Source organism: Etheostoma cragini, chromosome 10 (genome assembly GCF_013103735.1).
Source record: "Etheostoma cragini isolate CJK2018 chromosome 10, CSU_Ecrag_1.0, whole genome shotgun sequence".
In the NCBI taxonomy this organism is placed as follows: Eukaryota; Metazoa; Chordata; class Actinopteri; order Perciformes; family Percidae; genus Etheostoma; species Etheostoma cragini.
The window spans coordinates 27,072,052-27,093,265 of NC_048416.1; the positions used below are offsets into that span (position 1 = coordinate 27,072,052).

At 40.8% G+C, this 21,214-nt stretch overlaps 1 protein-coding gene and 1 long non-coding RNA gene across 3 annotated transcripts in view; one reads left to right on the forward strand and one right to left on the reverse strand.

Annotated features, from left to right (window-relative positions):
• Positions 1–1,954: 1,954 nt before the first annotated feature.
• The window catches only part of htr4 (5-hydroxytryptamine receptor 4), a 159,372-nt gene continuing 140,112 nt past the window's right edge, over positions 1,955–21,214 (reverse strand). For both annotated transcript variants that reach the window (XM_034883417.1, XM_034883416.1), the window contains one exon: positions 1,955–3,366. Coding sequence is in view for 1 of the 2 variants with exons in the window: in XM_034883416.1 (XP_034739307.1) it covers positions 3,279–3,366 (88 nt within the window). In the remaining variant the exon portion in view is untranslated. The remainder of the gene's footprint in view (positions 3,367–21,214) is intronic.
• Positions 15,219–21,214, forward strand: part of LOC117951638 — an 8,012-nt gene continuing 2,016 nt past the window's right edge. The window contains exons 1-2 of the long non-coding RNA XR_004658222.1: positions 15,219–15,232; positions 17,372–17,528. This is a non-coding gene — a long non-coding RNA (uncharacterized LOC117951638). The remainder of the gene's footprint in view (positions 15,233–17,371; positions 17,529–21,214) is intronic.

Genomic DNA, 21,214 nt, shown 5'->3' on the forward strand with positions numbered 1-21,214 from the left:
GGGTATTTCTAGAAAATAGTAATTTAAGATCTCTCGCTCACATCTTAACATCTACAACCACATTTAATTCCATCTTTTCAAAGTCAAACTTTGAACTATGCTTTTGATGAAGTAATATTTTAAGCTGCATTGATGGTTTTTGACCACAAAAAACTAATGCTGTGAAGCACAGGCACAGTCCTGACATGTCATTACGTTTTTAAAGTTTGGTATGGCTAATGAATTAGCAAGTTTGCACATTGAAGTCATATTGGATCATTGTAAGTCTAATATTGACCCTCTTTTTAAGGCCCTGACACACCATGGAGACCATTGGCTGTCGGTCCAAGTAGTACCATCGCTGAGTGACCTAGTTGTTGCAGTGTGCCCCGCACCATGGCCACGAGTCGGCTTTTGTCTACATTTTTTGGCCGATTCAACGCTGGCTAAATAGCCAATCCATCAGATTTGTTGTTCAGCTTGAAAAACGGTAGCGAGGAAAGCAAACCAATGACTGTGAAAGCGCAAACAGAAGGCTCTTCTCATTTCCAAAATTATGTTTGAATGTTTCTTCTAGAAAACACATAGGTTTGAAAGATTGGAATATCTATATTTGCACATTGTCCACTAGATGGCAAACGTAGTATGTACAAAAAGCTACATAACTAAAGTTCAGGTGTATTTCTTTTAACATTAAAATGTCTTTTGAAAGATTGACATATACCGACACCACACAAAATGTGTTTTTTATAACCTTGATAAACTAATATCCTATGCCGTGAAATTTAATATTAAGACTGAAAATGCTAGACCTCTCTCTGAACCGTGCTTGGTACTAGACGAATGAAGCTAACTAGCCGGCCGGCCAATAAATTAGTAATACACATTACACATAATGCACATTGCTATCGCCTGAGTGACAATTTTTTCCAGCTGATTTTCTGAGCAGCATAAAGGCATGTTGGGTGGGTGGAAGTAGCGAGCTGACGTTAGCTAACTAACGTTAGCCAACAGCCGCACAGTCCCTCCGCTCCCCACCGCAGGGAGACTTTGCAAAGAGAATGGAGGACAGCCCGGTCTTTGCGGTGTGTTCAAGTGCAAACTTTTTGCCATGACAAAGGTGTTGTGAGGCAAAGTGAGGCGACGCCACAGTCTTGGGTGGGTCAGGGCCTTTAGATCTGGTTTGGTCTCCACCAACTCCTCAGAAATGATCAGGATCAAGATGCATCTATCTGTTAGCTGCTAGGCAGGAGCTTTACTTTTGGTTTATTAGATTAATTAGACTGATTCTAAGCACTGAGGCCACTCAACCAAATAGTAAATGTACTGTAAAAACAAAATAAGGAGCTAAACGGGCTACAAAACGTTTCAGCTAATTACCTTCCCCTAGAATTACTGGCCCAATCTTCATGAAACTTAGTGGAAGCTTGTAGCATGGGTCAAGAAAGAACACATTACATTTTGGAGCAGTGCTGAATCATGGAGCAGATAAAAAATATTTTTCATTTTATTCAACAATGGGGGAAATAGGGCATTTGGCCTTGGTGGAGGTTTCTGCACTCTCAGAGTGCCTTTCTAGTTCTCTATGGGTTCGTCACTGGGAGTGAGCCCTTCACATTATACAGAGACATTGATCCATAATTAATACAAAAATAGTGATAAGGCTTAGCACACAGAGGTTGCCACTATGCAGCCTCCCCTCATGCACTACCCTTTCTCCATTCCTACAATACTCCTACAATATTCTGTTTTTCATGTATTCAAGCGGCAGCAGCCTTATTAACTGTGTGGAGAGTAACTGGTGGTGGTTTATTAGTGTTTTAAGGTTAGGGTTGGGTGCCTTGAAGTCACCAGTCGCAGCGCACCCTGGAAGGAGACGTTAGGGGCTTTAAAAACCATTGAGCTAACTGGTGACTAATCATATGGTTAGATTCACCCTGGGACTAGCCTTTTGGATGAACATACAAGACGGAAATTAAAGGGGCAGGTTCATTATGCATACAGGAAAAACAGTTGGCTTTTGTGCTCTCCATTTCCAAGAATATGAACACATAGAAACATTTCTGGTACATTCTTCAACATGGACTCATGGCGTGTCGAGATGGAGCAGAACTTTACATCACACATGTGGACATGTACATACACACTCAGAAGCCCGCTTGTATGAAAACATACATCATCAGCATGGAAACACGCATACATACACGCACAGACTGCAGGAAACTGCAAATGCAATCACACACAAACACACACACACATCGTAACAATGCACGTATTGCTCAAACATCATCACAACTCCCAAATCATTCATGTGCAGCTTTTATGTGTCGTGGTCATTAAACTTCTTATTGCGAGAAAAAAACAATAATTCAGACGGGGCCTTACGGAGTGATGAACACGGAGTGTGAGCTAGCAGCCTCAATAATAATGCACTTTGACAGTTCAGGTCAGGGATTTAACGCAACCTTGCAACCGCATTTTCCTTTTAGCTTAGTGAGGATTTAGAAAAGCTGAAAAACTTTGACCTGGGATACTCAAAGGGTCTTTAGTTTTGAATCAAGGCTCAAACATGTGATGTTCAGCAAAGGAATTGTTGTTCTAAACTCTGCCTCTTTTATTAAAGAAAAACACTTATTTCGAGAGCTTTGTTTATCAGCTTATTATGCTCATTTAACTAGGAACAACTTTCTAAAATCTACCTCCAATCTTTCTGATTTTGTACTAGAAAACAACAGGGAGCATCTTATAATAATCACAAATATGTCCTATTTATGCAATATCAAATAGCTTTGGCAACATGATTTCACTTCCACGACTCCCAGTCAGTCATCAGATCTCGTGCTGTGAAATTCTCCTACACATTCCACCGAAGCTGCCGGTTCTCCACATGACAAGCTGGACTTCACAGCTAGCTACCAGCACGCCTGTTGATTGGATCACCGTCGCAATCTGGCTCTGATTCAGTTTGACTGGGACAGCTCAGTCTCTGGGGCCAGCGGATGGGAGAACCAGCATGACAGAGAACAGCATCAGAAAGACTGAGAACTGGGTTTGTTCCAGTCCACTAGGTCCCTGCCACTGAAAAAAAAAACAGATGCAACCATTGCATTGTCACATTCGTCACGTAGATCCTTAAAGTCCCATTGGGGCTCTGTTTTATTTATTTAATTTTTTTTTAAAGATCTGCTGAGTTTGTGGCATCTGTGTTGAATCTGTGAAGGCTGCGGTGTGTTTCCAGCGTCTCTGTGGTGACGGTGTTAGAGCCGAGGTCATGGGAGATGCGACTGAGAAGTTGTTGGTCACAAGCAGGACTCGTGGGACTCTGTGGCGGTGTGCAGAAACTTTTTCTTCTGCTCCGTGTGGTTCCCGTTCTGAAGGACAGAATATCTGAGAAAGAAAACAGAGGACAAAAACTGTAATGAAAATAATTGTTAGCCTGTGCAGCCCTCCGGATAACAAATATTATTGATTTGAATCCCATTTCCTGCTGAATCTGTATTTTTACTTTAACCTTTATTTATCCAGGTAAGTTGATTGAGAACAAATTCTCATTTGCAACGACGACCTGTCACGTTCACACAGTTCCACTTTCAAACCTGGAAGCTGCCCAGTAAAACCACAGTCTGACCTGCTGGCCACTGATCAGCTCCAGTGGGGCGTTTAGGGTTAAGGGTCTTGCTCCAGGGCAACTCCGTGGTGCACCAGCTGCTCTGCCCCACCCAGATTTTACCCTGTCAATCTGGGGATTGAGCCGGAAACCTCCCGGTCACAAGCTTGCTTGTTTAACCTTTAGGCTACCTAGTTATTTTCTTTATTGTGTAAAATGGGGGCCAATCTTATCAATACTTGATTTCGCACAGAGAACCAGTCACTGTATCAAAACATAAAGCTCTCATGTGTTTCAAACAAATATCTAGGCCTTTACGTAGACCACAAGCATCACAGTAGCTGTATAGGGTCTCACCAAAGAACAAAAACACAGTAACAAGCCCAGAAAAGTTTGAGATGGTCAAACTGCAGTAGAAATAAATTGAAAATCTGAACTTTGTTGTCATGTCCTCTGCAATTTTAAAGCCACCACCTGGCTTCCGTCAAAATAAATAGAGGTGGCAAGAAGCTGCTGTTACAGTCTGAAAGGGTGTTGTGGGGTACTGCAAAGAAGAAAAGTAGCACTTAATTCTCAAAAAGCCAAGGTTTTCCAAACCACATGAGCTGGAGCCGACATTTACCACTGTTACCCAGACTGAACTCTGACAGTAGAATAAGCTTATATTCCAACATTGCCGTCAGTGTCAGACCTGGTCTAGCCCTTGTGTCGTCCTCCCGGGTGAAAACTGAAAACACTTTTAATGTTTATTTAATATATTCTTTCTTGCTCTATTCAAAGTTTTACAATTGTTTTTAAAATTCTTCAAAATTCTTTCTTTTCAATACACTTGCAAACATTTCTAAAATCCTGTTTTCACTTTGTCATTATGGGGTATTGATTATAGAGTGACAAGGCTGCAACATAACAAAATAAAAAAAGGGAAGGGGTCTTAGTACCTTCAAAATCCCCCTCTCTACTACACCACCACGAATTTGAACAAGATAAGCAGCTTAGAAAACATATGCAGCCAAATAAGTGCAATATCAGGAGGTAAGTCAGTATGTTACGCTAATTTACGAGGTAAGCAATTCCAAATTGACAAATACATATTGTCACTGTCTAATAAGAGCTTTGTATCTAAAGAAAATGGGGAAAGGGTTAAGTTGTTTTCTTTTTATAGGTGGACAAAAATCTAATTCTTCAGATAAATAATCCATTGAAAATAGGATGTATTTCTTAGGATTATGTCCAAAATGATTTGTCACAAAGATGAATACAGTACATGGCTAGAGTTGCATGGCTTTCACAGGACAGTGATAATATACAGTTAAATACGTCAATCACAGTTGACTGAAGAGACAAACACATTTTTCTCTGCTATGAATTAGGCCAGTGTTACATTTAGCAAAACACAATGATACAAAGAAATCATTTTTATGCTGTATGGTACACAAATTTGCTCAAGCAAGAAATTCTAATCTGACAAAAGAAGCATTTAGCAGAAAGCACAAAGGACAAATATGACGCAGAGCCTAATTACATGTCCAACATATAAGTAACTGTAATTAGTTCAGGCAAACAGTCTTGCACAAACCCATTTCAATGTGACATTAGCGCGCAATAACAGCCAACCCGGCTATTTGAAGAGCTAGAAGCACATTTGTTAAAGTCAACAGAAACTCATTTGGAAGGCGTAATAGGTCTCATTTTTATACAGTCTTCACTGCAATTGGATGAGAAGAATGACTCTCTATGGTAGACATGCAGGTATTCATGGATGCATGTGTGTATGTGGGTAGGTTCAGTGAATGATTATGTAGATTTTGTGTAGACATATCTGTGAATATGTACACATGTATGTATGTATGTATGTGACCACAGAGGCCTTACCGCGGGCTAAAACTATTACAACCTGTTTACACAAACACCCTGACCAAAGACACTTCCTGCTGCCAAACTGGCCGGGAAATTTACCTTCCAGACAGCCTCGAACATTAAGGGCTTTTCGAAAGGAAACAGGCTACGGATCCTCGCCAGAGCAGAACCCAAAATTGCTGCCACATTGCAGCGTTAAACCCTCAGCTGGTCACAGTGTGGTTCTGCGAGTGGGACGGCATCGCTGCTTGCTCTTTGGAAACAAAGATGTTGTGGAGCCATGTTTGAAAGGACAGCTGGGGAAAGTCAATTCCATTTTTGTATTGATCTTACATTTATTAAATCCCAGTAACACATGTTTTTAGTGTTACATGTCTTGCAGGAGCTTTGGGTTCAACATCGGTGGGTGGGGGTGGGGCGGGTTAAGATCGCCACTTTTAAGCAAAATTGAAATTTTGAGCGTTTAATTCCTTGCTTTTGGTGAATCAAGCTATGGTGCAAATGTCTTTATTTATGTAAAGGAAATTATAATAGTTTTTTTTGGGGGGGGGGGTGTTGCACTGGCCAGTTTTGAATATTGAGGGGGTTGTCACCCCCCCCCCCCATCCCCCCTCTATATGACACCTATTGAGTTCAAGCTAATTAAACATCAAATCAAGTGCACCATGTACTGTAAGCAGTTACGGTCATTGTACCACTTTTCTGCTTTTTACATGAATCTTTAAATGCTTCATGCTTCACAACACTAAAATGGCTTCAAATGATGATATAAATGATGCTGCCATCTGTGAAGCGATGTGACAGCACACCAAATGGTGTTTCTAGAATGGGGGGGCTGCAATCTGCTTATTGCCGCTATGTGATTTTGAGGATTTTCAGATAAACTGAAAGGTTAAATGCTTTTTTCTGCCAAAAATATTTTTGCCAATGTCTGTTTCCTTTTCCTTTGCAATTCCTGTACTGTCAAATTAAACAATGAACCAACCCTGAACTGTTGTTAGCATGAGCTGTTGCAATACTGAGGGTCAAGGCAAAATTAACAACAGCAGTAAGAAAATAAGTCTTTACATGTATATGACTTGATATCAATTACAATATAACTGAAATACAATCTAAAGTAAACCAGATTGAAGTTCTAATTTAAATGAGAAGAGGAAACCACAGAAAACTTCTAAAGCCTCATTAAAAGCACAAAGTCTCGACATAAAAGCAAGTAAAGAACAAAGTAAAAGCTGCAGGAATCACTGATGTAACATGCTGAAACATGGATAATAACATAAGGAAAAGGCAAACTGGTGTGTGTTCATTTGGAGTATTTTTCATAATAAAAAAAAAATTTGGAGCGGGACACGTGGCCGCATCCTTTCTGTGTTTATTTGTGGTTTTGTTTGTGTACAGCTGAGCCAACAGGCCAACTGGCAGAGCAGGAGACAGGATGGAGGTTTGTTTAATTAGGCCAGTGGAACGAGAGACAGAAGGCCCGGATTACAAGCAGACTAAACATTTCTACATATTTTGGGCAACAATGTGGCGAACATCCATATTTCTAAAGCGCACTTTAGCAAGATATTGACCCTGACGTCTGATGTTCTTGTGGAGGACTGGGGAAAGAAAGAGAAGATTTGAGTCCAGATGACACGGAAATATGTATTTTATAACTTGGAATCGGGTAAAGTAAGTAACTGAGATTGCATGTCACACCTGTAAGGCCTCTTTGCTTTTGTTTCTGCTACTTTGATACAATTTGAGAAAGTTCCTTCCTTCTCTCCAACACATTAATGTGACTCATTAATGATTGGTTATGACAGTCATGAATGTCCACCTGGCTGGCTTTCTTTTCTCCATTCTTTTACACAGAGACATAAAGAAATATACACCACATTTTTATTTTGGCAGTTATTGTTTACAGTTGCCTATTCCCTGCCCACAGCACAAATTAGGCTGATTTTCCAGCATTATCATTATGTAATGTTTTACTTTGATTTACCCTTTTCTGAGCACTAGCATCTTTTCTATCTATTCCCTGTTTCTGTTAAAACAAATCCATATCATATTCACTACAGGAGCAGCAGCTGGTTTGGGGACCTTCTTAAAGGGCACCTGTAGTCATTAGAAAAGACTGTTCAGTTAGCTAAAACATTTATCACCTGGCACTTTTGACACACACACACACACACACACACACACACACACACACACACACACATACACACAAGTGTTTACTTAATGGCCGCCAGGCTGTTGTTGGCTTACCTGTGTCACGGATATTACAGAGTGGAAGTGAAGCAGACTAAGAGAGAGGAGGAAGAGAAGGAGTGTGTTTTCTACGTGTTGGGACGTTAGACGATCAAATCCCTTGTTTTCCCCATCAAGTTGTGTTAATATGAATAATTTTGTCCTTGTCCTACATTTTAAAAAATGAACTATCAACGGAGCGTCGACTGAGCTGTTCAGAAGATGGAGCAGTGCTCAGGCCAAACTTTGAAAGCCTCAGACACCTTACAATAATATCAAGTTATACACTTTAATATCTCTGGTTGTATTTGATCACTTGGCCGCTGATGTAAATCGATGAGGGACTGCTTTGCATGTGAAGACTAGTCTATATCCTTGAAGCGCGATTGCTCCGGTGACGCAGGCAAATTCTGCCGGATGCATATATTTTTCGCCGATGTCCGGTTACTTCCACTTTTGTGGTATTGGAATTTTAACTGAGGTATGGTTGACCTCTCCTCAGATCTCTGCAGGGTAAATTGAGACAGCTAGCTTGACTATACATCCAATCAGATTTTTCTCTCACGCAACTATTTTACAGCAGCTTCGTGCAGAGTTTTAGCGACGCACATGATGATTGTGATTGGTTTAAGGAAATGCCAATAAACCAAAGCATGTTTTTCTCCCATTTTCTCCCCTTCTCCACTCCGCAGCGTGTGGATGGTCTGGCAAAGCGAGACTATGTGATGAAATACCTTGATTTATTTGGTATTCAATCCACTCAAGAACTTTGAATACATCATAGATAGGCGATTCACTTAATATACTTAAAAGATGTGAATCCCTCTATATATATATATATATATAGTTTTGATCCGGCTATTTTTTTCTGGTTTGGACTATAAACCCATATCCTTAAAGAAATGGTTTCCTCAGTTCTCTGTGAAAGAACTTGACTGGCCTGCCCCGAGCCCTGAGCTCAACCCCATCTGACGCTGGAACAGCGACTGCGAGCCAGACCTTCTCGCCGAACATCAGACCTTCATCTCACGAATGCTCTTGTGTCTGAATGGGAACAAATCCCTGCAGCCAAGTTCCAACATCTGGTGGAAAGCCTCAAACCAGAAAAGAGAAGGCAGTTCTAGCAACAACATACACCCCACTTTTCCAGGGTGACGTGTGCAAAACTCAATATTTGGGTATCCACATGTAGTGAGAATATTAAAATAAAGTAAAATGATCACTACAGTGATAGAGGACTGTATCCACCCATTGTAAAGTCACATTTAAAGCAGGCACTGAGAGCATGTACTGTCCTGTAGCTGTGTACATGGCAATACATCTCTAGAATCTTGAATATGTGATGTGATGATATCTTCATCACATCACTAGAGCATCTAGAGCATTTAGGGAACACACTGTTTTTTCTGCCTCCTGTTTTACTACTTAAGGTTTATGAAACCATTTCATTACTAATTACGAATAATGTGTTATCATCTGTTGTGAAAAAAATGACATTTACCAAAAAAAACATCAGGTTTAGTGATTTCCATATTTCTGGTTATACTAGCCTGCAAAGTAGCAGATTCTCAAAGTATAATCTTTGCTACCACACACATTCCTGAATTTTATTTGAGTATTTATTTGGTGAAAATGGGTCTATATATTGTGCTCATATTATGCTCATTTTAAGGTTCATGATTGTATTTGGAGGATGTACCAGAATATATACGTGCACAAAAAAGATATATGACAAAATAAAGGAAAGGAAAAAAAGGAAAAAAGGAAAATATGAGCACTTTAAACCCTTTCTCCACAAGAGATTTAACATTCCACTTATCTGGGCAGCCAACATCCCCCACACACTCACACTCTCTCTTGATGACCACTCTCGTCTCTCACCCTCTCATCCCACACTCAGCATCTCTCTCTCCCTCTTCACTTCTTCACTGAGAGTCTTTGGCTCTGTAGCGTAAGAGTTGATCATCACAATCAGGAAGCCATTTTCTCTTCTTTCATATTTTCTTTTTTTCCCTCTGCTCCGTGTCAGCTGTCTGTTTCTGCCCTGGTCACCAAGACAACAAGCGGCCTGTTTCAGTCTCATGGCAAACGAGGCAACAATACCTCACTTAGAAACAAGAGCTCACAAGCCACTGGGATGCTGATGAAAGGAGGTGAAGGAGGGGAAGGCATCAGGGCAGAGAAGTAAAGCCCCTCCCCTTTTCGGTGGACCACCATGGGACCTTATTTCAGGACTAATATGTATGTAAAGTGTAATGAAAAGTAATGACTTGATCCCCTTTGAATTGAGTCCTGAATAGACTATGTCAACTACGTTATATTCACGAGATTGTTTAGGGGCCGCCGGAAATTCCACTGAATGTCTCTCATTTCTGGCCAGATGTCCGTTACCTTCTGCTTTCTTTGTGTTTGTGATTTCTGAGGACTATGGTTAACTGCTCCTCAGATCTCTGCAGGGAAAATCCAGACAGCTAGCTAGACCACCTGTCCAATCAGAGTTTAAAACAACCTTTAAACATCATCACAATCAACCAAAACAAGCTCCTTCTCAAGGATATTTTTGAGTGGCCAGAACACCTTTTTCTCCCATCTCGGAATGCTGTGTGGACTAGCCAGACCTTCTTGAGCCGCGCTGTGGAGGAAGGTCTGGCAATGTGAGACTAAGTCATGATATCTGTTTTATAAGATAATTTTCCAAGTCAAGAAAGTAAAACTCGTAGACTACAGTACAAGACTTAGACAATACGTAATTACACAGACTAAAAAGTCGCATAACTGACATCGGGTTAGGCTAGATGCCTTCGTTTCATACCGTTAACATCCCTTACAGGAGCGACGGGTCATGTTAATGTTTTTGCTTACTTACAACAAACAGGGAGTTTCTCCCCTTGCAAAATTCTCTTTTTCTTTGACAAACTTCGTCTTTGTAATTCATGGCTCAATTCACACAAGATCAAACAATGATGTGTCTCTCGCTGTTCACTATATATATTTTTCTTAACGAAATCAGGTCCATCGGAAAGGTGAAGGGACTTCTCTACTGAAAAGGTCAGACTAGCAGCCGAGGTAGAGCAGATGAAGGACGATAAAAATAAACACAATAGAGCACAATTTAAATAGAAAAGAGATTCCACAGCATTGAGAATAAAAGGAAGAAGATTATTTTATGCAAACATTTATAACCTAACTCCCACAAGGAAAGTTTGCTTGTAGCTCAGCAACCAAAAAAGGAAAATATGCATGTTGCCTTGAGCAGAATGACTTTTTGAAAAAACTACATTTTGGCACTCCTGTAACCTTAAAGGAAGGTTTGTTTGCAACTTGAAGATTAAAAAAAAATGTGAACAGGTAAGCAAAAGCCTCATGAGGCTTCACTGTAAGAGAGCAGGTGAGTGTCATCACCTCAATTACAGTAAGACTGAGTTAGATTTTCCTTCACAGTGTGGTTGGGAAGCGCAAAGGAGAGAGGGCAAAAAGAGAAAAAGGAAAGGCTGAAACCATTTATTACAAGAAGATTTCATGTATGCAATCATTCAACCTGTGAGGAAATAGCTGCATAGCTACACTCTAAGAAATAAATCCGTCAAATTCGTGAAAAGGTACTGGCGGCTCATTCGCGGCCTTTGCCCTGTGATTAAAAAAGAACAAAAATAGGTTTGTAGCTTCATTTAAAAAACAGATCATTTGCGCAAGGTTTTATAAACGTCAGCAAACTAAGATAGATATTCACATATTTAGTAGCAAAATTATATTAAACCACAAATGATGCAGCTTTGATATAGTAGTAAGGTTAACAATGAGCTACAAACTAATTTTTTATCAAAATGAGCAATCCTCCAACAAGACTGGCCCGTCTGGGACCGTCTATAAACTACAACACCGACACAAACATTTCTATTAGTTTAATCACTAAATAAGGTAGTGTCTCCAAACTTGTGTTTTAATAGTAAGTACTGTAGTACGACTAGGAGGAGACAAATTATAATTAAGGTAAGAATATATATAAAATATTTTTCCTATTTTGCTCACAGTTATTTTATATTTTTCTCCGCTGATCCTCCATGGTAAACTTCTAAAACGTTAAAAAATAACCTGCCAAAAATTTTGTAAAAACGTTAAACGTCAAATTAAGTGACAACATGGACTTCTGTAATCTCTCCAAAACCAACCTTGGTGCGTGGCTAAAGTTGTGGATCACGTTCTACGGACAATTTCTGCTAAATATACAGTTGTACAACACAGACAATTCTTAACTTGTACTGTGTCTTCAAAGTCATGACGTCTCTTTGCACACATCCTTTCCTGAGTAAAATAAAGTAAAAGTAAATCTCAGGCAGAAGTTCCAAGAAAAAATGAAGCATGTAGATTGAGCTTCCAGACTCCAAACGATTAACTTCCAGTTTTCAGCCGGTGAGCCAAAGCAGCATTGCTGACACCAGGTCTACTGAAAGAATCAGAAAGTTGTCCTTTCATGGGATTACATCTTGCAGGCTGGTATTCTTCCTCTCATGCTCAATAAAGCAGGTCTGAAGACATGTCAGAAAGCCTTAGGGAGAGCTGAGAGATTCTTTAAGCGGGGCCAAGAAACCCAATCTGCACCAGGCAAACAGAAAAAAAAGCCAAAGAGGTGAAATGCTGAAGGAATCTGGCTGCACAGATCTTGTTGTTTCCACAGTGATGGAGCACCATGAACATTGCATATATGGTCACAGGTATGGAGGCGACGGGTGGTTAATGAGAAGCCAGTTCTGAAGTGTGAAGCGGACGATAACACTTTGTACACCTTTTCTCAAAACGTTGCACAAAGATTATTCAAGCAAAAACTACAAGGCATCACAACCCCACAGCGGCTGAAAATAGGGGGTGAAAAAAAGATGATCTCTACCTCAGCTAAAGCTGAAATGTGTGACTTTCTACATACCTCTTTAAAGTATGGATCAATAATTCTTACTCAGTAAATATTGAACAAATGCCTACATGTAATTATTACATAAAGCTTTATTGCAGACACAGGTCCATATTACACATACAATATAAAAAGGAGATTCAAACATACAAAACATTCCATATTTGCCTATAAGATATACAAGCAAATGCACCAATGTGGTCTTAATCTAGAAGTGTATCTAATGTAAGTATGTATGTATGTAATGTCAAATAGTTTGCTTTTAGTGACAAATAGCAGGCGGCACAACAACGGAACCATGTCAACCCAATGCTGGTGTAGCAAGTCAAACATCAGATACTTCTTCTCACTGGAGTTTGTAGAAACCAAATGCGAGCTAAATGGAGAGTGACTATTGGATTTCAATTACACGTGCACAGAAACATGGCTCCGTTGGGATGTATCTGTTGCTCTGTCTTAGTCTAGTTAGTTACCTCAATAGCTAATTTAGACGACATTTAGACAATGACACGTCTATGCACTCCCATAAAACTGTCTTTATGAACCTCTAGTTCAGCTTTAAATGCCCAACTGCAAACTTGGAAAAAGTTGAACTAAAAATGTGTGGGCTTTAATTTACACGACGTTACTGTATGTCTGAACATACTTTATTATTTAAAACTTACCTATTCAAATTATTTTAAATGTGGTCAACTGTACTTGGATAAGTACTTTAAAAGTACCTCATCAATGTGACATGTTTTGCCCTGCCATGTTTTGGCCAGGTGAGTATTTGGCGCAGTTCTAATACGGACAGTTCCTCTCAGCCTGACTACTGAGCAAGCCTCAGTTCAGCTGCTAACCAGCATGTCAAACGTCACAGTCTTCCCCATCTTCCCGACCCACTCCCCTTGATCCAAGACCGCCGGCTTCTCCCCCGCTGAGCCGCTCTCTGTAAACAACAACATCCGTCCCTTTTCTGTCGAAGCGATAACATCTGCAATTTCAAGCTCAGTTTCAGAGAGGGGGCGGGACGGAGGGTGTCCGTCATAACCCGAGTGGGGCCTCTCCGGGTTCAAAAGAGGCCACTGCACAAGAGGGCAGAGATTTTGAGATGGACACTTTGATTCAGCCTGTTATCTCGTGCATTTTCCTTCCTTTTCTTTCTCCTTGATAAGGGGTTTTAAGCTTGTGTGCCCGTCGGGCTCAATCAGGCTTGGGTCCTCCACTGAGCTTTTATGAGTGCAGAAAGGGTGATAGACCTGTGAGAAAAACAGTTTAATGGGAAATGGACCTTTTACTGATAACAGGAAGCTACACAATCAACATGATTGGCACAGAGCAAACACATATATGAGGACTGGTGGCACTCTAGGCTGTTCTCTTGTGGAACACTTTATCTCTGGCAGACTTGTTTTCTCTTCAGCTTTCCACTTTCTATTTGAACGAAATGTGTAGCTTGCTCCTTAGAGAAGGAAAGCAGGTTCACAGCAGTTAATAACAGATCCCAACGACCACCCAGAATCCTGGAAAAACAAATGTTGATCTGTACATTCAACATATAATAAATACTAATGTTGCCTGTAACATACCTCTCATAATGTGAAGTGTTTTTGTACCGGCCTATTAACAATAACATAAGTGTTTCAGACCCTTGTTTGATTGGTCTTGGATGGGCTCTGTGCCCACTCACTGTGATTTCTGCCTGTGCTAATGGCCTAAGGCCCGTTTTCTGGAAGCTACAGTGACCATTTCTCGTTGAGTGTGCTCTCAGATGGCTGTAGGCGTACTGAGCTGACCTGCTGCGTTGGGCTGAGCAGCATTGAGGCTGAAAACACTGAACCTCCTGCTCTGTTTGTCTCAGAACATTAAAACAGGATTTAGCCAGGACCCACGCACTGAGGCATGAGGGTGAAGTAGCAGGCGGGCCTGTGGGGAAGTCATCAAAGCGCAAATGAATGTGTGTGTGTGTGTGTGTGTGTGTGTGTTTGTGTGTGTGTGTGTGTGTGTGTGCAGAGTACAATACAGCATGTGGTCACACACACTGATCAGAACAGGAGTATCTAAGCAGAATCCTTATTGAGCAAGAATTTTCCTCAAGAGGATCCTGCACCAAAAATACACATGTGGAGTAGACTAAGCTTCGAGGTAAAGAGAATGAGATCTGTGAGCTGCTGGCTCTTACTGGATCAGAGGTTTGATTATTTTTGGATGACTGATGCCTGCAACACACCATTCCTCAACTAATTGCTTACATGACTGGAATGAGGAGATACCACTGCTGTGTGTGTGTGTGTGTGTGTGTGTGTGTGTGTGTGTGTGTGTGTGTGTGTGTGTGTGTGTGTGTGTGTGTGTGTGTGTGTGTGTGTGTGTGTGTGTGTGTGTGTGTGTGTGTGACTGCAAGTGCACACTGTCTCATACCTGTATGGAAGTTGTGTGTATTGAGAAGTGGACTACGTGTGAGAAATCAGGCTTCTGCTAAACAGTTTTTTATTCATATTTGACTCTGATTTTCCAATGCCAGGGTCCACTAACTCCTTGAAACATGCCTTTGTTGAAACAAAGGCATGTCAAGGTACCCTTAACCCTTGTGTTATCTTCCCGTCAAAATTGAAAATCAACACTTTTGTTGATACTTTTTATCAATGTTTTTCTTTAAACGTTTTTTTGTCCTTTTTTTTCAACACTTTTTTTTTTAATGTTGTTACTATTTTGACGTTTTCAACACTACGTAACACTGACTAATAAATTTGAGTCTTACAGTTATTTTGGGAATTTATGGTCAATAAACCTCATTTATAGGAAATTATACCTAATGTTTGAGTAAGAAAAGGAGAAATTAGGAATGTGCTTTGGTTAATTGGCATTTCTTTAAAACAATTACAGTTTTCTTTGGCAGCGCTAATCAAAACATTTGTTTTTGTCGGAACATGTGTACGCTCAAAGGTTGTTTTGATCGTGCAACCGAAAAACTCCGATTGGACAGATAGTCCAGCTAGCTGTCTGGATTTACCCTGCAGAGATCTGAGGACCAGGTAACCATTGTCTTCAGAAATAGACCCGAGTATGCAGAATTGTTGGGAGCACCTCAACAATTCCGAAAGTGGAACATTGTGGACATAGACTCACGTGTTTTATGACCAACCCATCCACCCTGACCTCTTCCCTAAATATGTGGAACACATACAGTATAGATAATACAATTGCAGTGCATTGCTCTTCATACCTATAAGTACAAATGAGAACATCCTGAATTATAACATATTACGCACAATGATACATTGAGCATGCATAAGCTACCCAGACGGTGGTATTCTGGGTGAGGACGGGCTGTTGTTTTTATTAATCAGGTCTTATGAAAAGAAATGTGGTTGTTTTTCTGGTTGACTGTGGTCATATAATGGATAAAGACTCAGCCATGTTGAGAATATACCAACCATGCCTTTACCAATTTGGAAAAACAGGCTGCCAAAACATGTTGATTAAAAAGAGTGCAGCATGTGCGGTTACCGGGTTGGTTTCCCAAAAAGGAGCTTCAAAACTTATTTTTTTATAATATTGTTAACGTACAGATGACCATTGAAATACTGACATGTCCAGCATCTGTCTAACCTTCATGAACATGTGCTGTCACAAGTATTGTCCCATCTGTTTGAATGACACCAGCAGCTTAATGGGAGCATTTAATCTGATCACTGACATGTTGACCTGTTGGTGTTGAGGCTTGATGAGGACCGTAAAGTAAGTCGGTCTGTTGGTCGGTCAGTCCATCTGTTTCCAACTATGCTCACAGCTACCAGCCAGGTTGCCATAAGTAAACATGGTATTTAGTGGCCACTTTTGGTGAGAAAGAGGAAAGTACCCTAAGGGACAAGGCAGGGTTATATGGTTCATACAAGTCGATTTGTATGGCACTGACCTATTTTGTCATAGCGCCATGATGAATTTTTAAACTATAATCTTTACTGGCAGATTTTAGACAAATACCCTCACAATCCACATCTCCTTTTTTTTCTCTCTCTGCATATTTCCCCAACTCTAGCTCTCTGCGTGAGACTCTGTGACAGCGAAGAGGGAGGAAGAATGGAAAGTTTCTACCTGGAAGGCAAGGGAAAATTACACTTCTGCAGTGTAGAATCCCATGAGACGAGGGGAAATATTTTCAAATTATGCAATGATGCTCAGACATAAGAAAATAAGCAGACCTAGCGATAATCATAAATGAAACCTCAGAGAGACAGAATATGTTTGTGTGTGTGTGTGTTTGTGTGTGTTGGGTTTCTATGTCAGTTTGTGAAAGAGTATGTGTGTTTGTGCTTGAGAATGAAAGAAGAAAGAGTTCAAAAACAGATTATCTTTCTTTTCTTTCCAGTTCGCATCATGCAGCCCAGGAGCATTCACTAAGTAACTTTTTCATACATATACTTTACATTCCAATCACAGAGAGGCTGCTGTGTTACCCGTAGCAACACGCACCAATATTGGCACCAAGATGCCGTGATGAGAACTTTACACTTTTTTCTAACTTTCAAACACGTCGCAGGTGACCTTTGAAAACACTGACGCTGTTGCTGTAGATGATGTACCTGTTGCCAGGAGAAACTCCTCTTTGTGTTTCCAAAAATAGTATCTCGATAATGTGAGAAAACAAGCTGCCAATTTACAGGAAATACAGAACGCTGATCACGGTTACAAAGTTGAGAATCTTTGAGCACCTTACAGGATCTGTAAAATGTGTCAGAGCTCTGCACCATCAGGCATATGGGGAGAAATTGAACCTTAGAATCTCTTGAAAGTAGCAAAGTCAGTAGCCTGGGAAAACCCTGACGAACTTAGGGCAAATTTGAGATAGGCTCCGCAAGTCCGCCTGGCCAAGAGCCCATTCAAGCCCATTTCCAATTTTTCCAAATCGAGGCACCAATCTCCACCGTTGAGGCGGGCTTTACAGGATGACGGCAATCAGCTGTTTGTATACATTCAACATGACAGCCACCAAAGCGCAGCAGCGTCTGATTGGTTGAAGGACTATCCAATTGCCCCCAGAGGCATTTGAGCGGCGTCTGTTGGAAACGGGCTGTGAATGAAGCTTGCCCAGACCTGCTCTCAGGTCCAACTGAGAAGGGTCTGGTGTCAACCAGGCTACAAAGACAGTGGAATATCTGGCCATTTAAACACTTGGTATTTAAATGCTCCATTTTCAACTTCATAAGGTGTCTGCTTTCCGTGCATCTCAAAATCAGTTTTTGATGGATGTCTCACAACTCAAGATTTTTAAAACCCTTCGTTTTGAATGCTGCTCATTCAAATGACCTTTTAACGAGAGAATGTTTGAACTTTCGACTTTAGAAAGTCTTAAATTTGGCTTTGTGAATCTGAAAATACTAAAGAACAAAATTCTGAAATTTAACAAAGCCATGCTACTTTTAAGGTCAAAATCTTTCCAATGAAAATGAGCCGTCTCCCATTCAGAGACCAGATCATGTTTTAGAACTCCTGAAAATATCACCAAATAATGTTCTAAAAAATCTTTCTGAATGGACATAATTATCTTAAGATTTTTTTTTTAATGTGTGAGTGTACATTATTTACATATGATAGTATTGCATTGGAAAAACAGATGTATGTTTGGACATTAACTTGACTTATGGGTCTGGACAGACACATGTAGCAGCTGTGAACCACATACGGATTGTTAATGGTGAATTTATATTGTCTGTGTTTACAGATGTGAGCCAGATGCAACTGTATTGTTTATGGCAATTGCCATAAACATCTTGGCACTCTTTGTCTAGGCAGAGTTGACAGATGTGTGTGTGTGTGTGTGTGTGTGTGTGTCTTTAAAAGGAAAGAAGGAGACTACCGGAGGAACCAAGACAAAAGAGAGACAGAGATGGTGAAGTTAGCAAGGCAGCAACCCACACCAATTCAATTAGGAAATGAAAATCCTTCCTGACCGGATTAATGTAGTTACAGACTGACGACAGCTCTCTATAGCTGCATACTACACATTTCTTTCTTGTATATACCTGCCACCTGCTCTGGAGAAGGAGCCAAGCTCGTACTAAACAACAATGAAACTGTTTACTATAAGTAACGTATGGGATTACTCCGGTGCTGCAGGAAATTCTCTCAGATTGCATGCATTTGCCGATTTCCGTTTCCTTCCCTCAGAGTTTTCTCTCGCAAGACTCTTTTCCATTGGCTCTGTGCGCCGCCCATGACGATTAGCACCGGCCATGATGATTAGGATTGGTTTAAAGTAATGCCAATAAACCAGAGCACGTTTTTCTTGTCTCCCAGAATGCTGTGTGGACTCAGCAGACCTTCCTCTGCTTCGCTGCATGTGGAGTTTCTGGCAAAGCGAGACTATGCAGTGATGCATGTAGCTCTGCCTTAAAGGAACACGCCGACTCATTGGGACTTTAGCTTATTCACCGTATCCCCCCGAGTTAGATAAGTCCATACATACCCTTCTCATCTCCGTGCATGTTGTAACTCTGTCCGACGCACCCACCAATAGCCTAGCTTACCACAGATGCTGAAGGTAACTGTCTCCAACTACTCTCAATAAGTAACTACATAACGCCAACATGTTTCTATCATACCTGCAAACTCAGAAGGGCTGAAAATGGTGACACCTCTTTACTATGTTTATATATGTACATACATTTTAATGAAAAAAACGTCTGTTGCTAAGGCCAAAGGGTATAAATTAAAATTAAATTAAAAATGTAATTACAATAACAACCACTTGATGGGTAAAGGGTATTTTACTATAACTTTTAATGTACCACAAGGCTGGCAAGGCTGAGTCTGTGTTGTTTGTCCGACGGCAGCTTCAGAAGCCAAAGCACTGCTTCTTGGGCAGAGTGATTATCGCAACACTTGAAAAGCACCGTTGTTACTCTCTGCTCCTCACCACGGGGCTTCTTGTGTGCTGCTATGTGTTTAGCTGTAAGAAAGCCTCCAATAGCTCCTTCAGGGTCACTGCATGCCAAACAGCAGCCAAACACACACACACACACACAGAGACACACACACACACACTCACACACGCTAAGTAAACACACACATACCTTCACTACAAGTGTGCACAAAAAATGTAATGTAAAAACCACACATACAAACATGCATATATGTAGAACACACACCGGAAATCCATCATGTAAATAGGAGAAAACTGCAAAAATACGCGTTCAGCTATATTAATCCCAAAGACTACTCGCAAATACACACACACACATAAACACACACACACACACACACACTCACACACACACAAACACACACACACACACACACACACATTGCTTCACTTCTGTCATTTGTAGGATTTCTCTTCTAAAGCTACAAACCAGGCAGTTACTTAATCAGCATTTTGTTGCATAATTGATAATTAAAACATTTAACTTGGACTAAAACTTTTAAGCATGTGAGCTTTTGAGCTCCCATAAACAATCTAAATGTAGCTTTGCTCTTTGATACCTAAGTGAGGAAATCCCATTGACTAAACACAGCTTTACATTGTCAAAATGTAGTTTCTAAACTCATCATGTAACCCCGGCGTCAGCATCCTTCCACTGAACTCTGCAGAGAAAGTTGACTAGATTGTGTGTGACCCAGCCTTGACAGCTCCTGTGACAATGCAAGAGTGTCATTGAATGCCCTGGTCATCCCTGCCAGGGAAAACGTCTATTTTTTAAAATCTAAATATTTAAAATATCTGGCACAAATAAGTGAAGGGTTCAGCACTTTTCTTTCAACGTAATCATTAAAAGAAGCCCAGTGTGTGAAAAAAAAGCTCCTGACTCACACATGACCTACTGTCTCACAGTTTGAGGGTACAAAAGCTCACTAATATCACTCCCCCCCCCACACACACATACACACACAAAATCCTTAATAAACTGTCAGCACATCCACATAATCTCTACAGCTCAGGCACAGGTTTAAGTATGAAGAGAAAGCCAAAGGCAGAATAACATAGTTCCGTTACAATTTATAATAAAAAATTAAAAAGTTGACCCCTCTTTCCTTGCTAAACAACCGTTAAAGTGCTCGCCAGCGGGAGAAAGCCAACCCTGGATAGGCTCTCCTTTGGCAACAAGCTTTGTCTGCTTGGCCTTTTACGTTTAACACATTCTTACTTCCAACTCCTCAAATACTGACATAGTCAGGACCCTTTGGAGTCATTTCCGACGCACTTGATCAAGACTCCTTTGGCATCACTTTTTACCTCTCTGTGACGAGAACCTTTGGGTGTCATTTTTCAAGATGCAGGGTAATCCCCCTTAGGGTTAGGAAAAGATTGTGGGTGTGGTTGAAAGATGTATGTTGATTTAAGTGACACGTGTGACAAGAACAGGAAACAAACCCCGGTCTCCCAGTCTCCCAGTCTTTCTTGCTTTCTCTGTTACTTTCATTCTACCATTGTTGCTCTTCTAACTACATCTTTGTACAGCGCCGCGGTGGAGCAGCTGCTCCGACCGGTGCGTCCTACATTGAGAGCCAGGATGAAGCGTCAGTATTTGACGAGCTGGGCATGGGTTCTTTTGGCACTGTGTGTGCCGTTTCAGAACATTGGTCTTGGATGCGTGACCTGGTTGATTCTTTCTTGCAGAGTCCAGCCCTCACACCCTGCACACATTGGC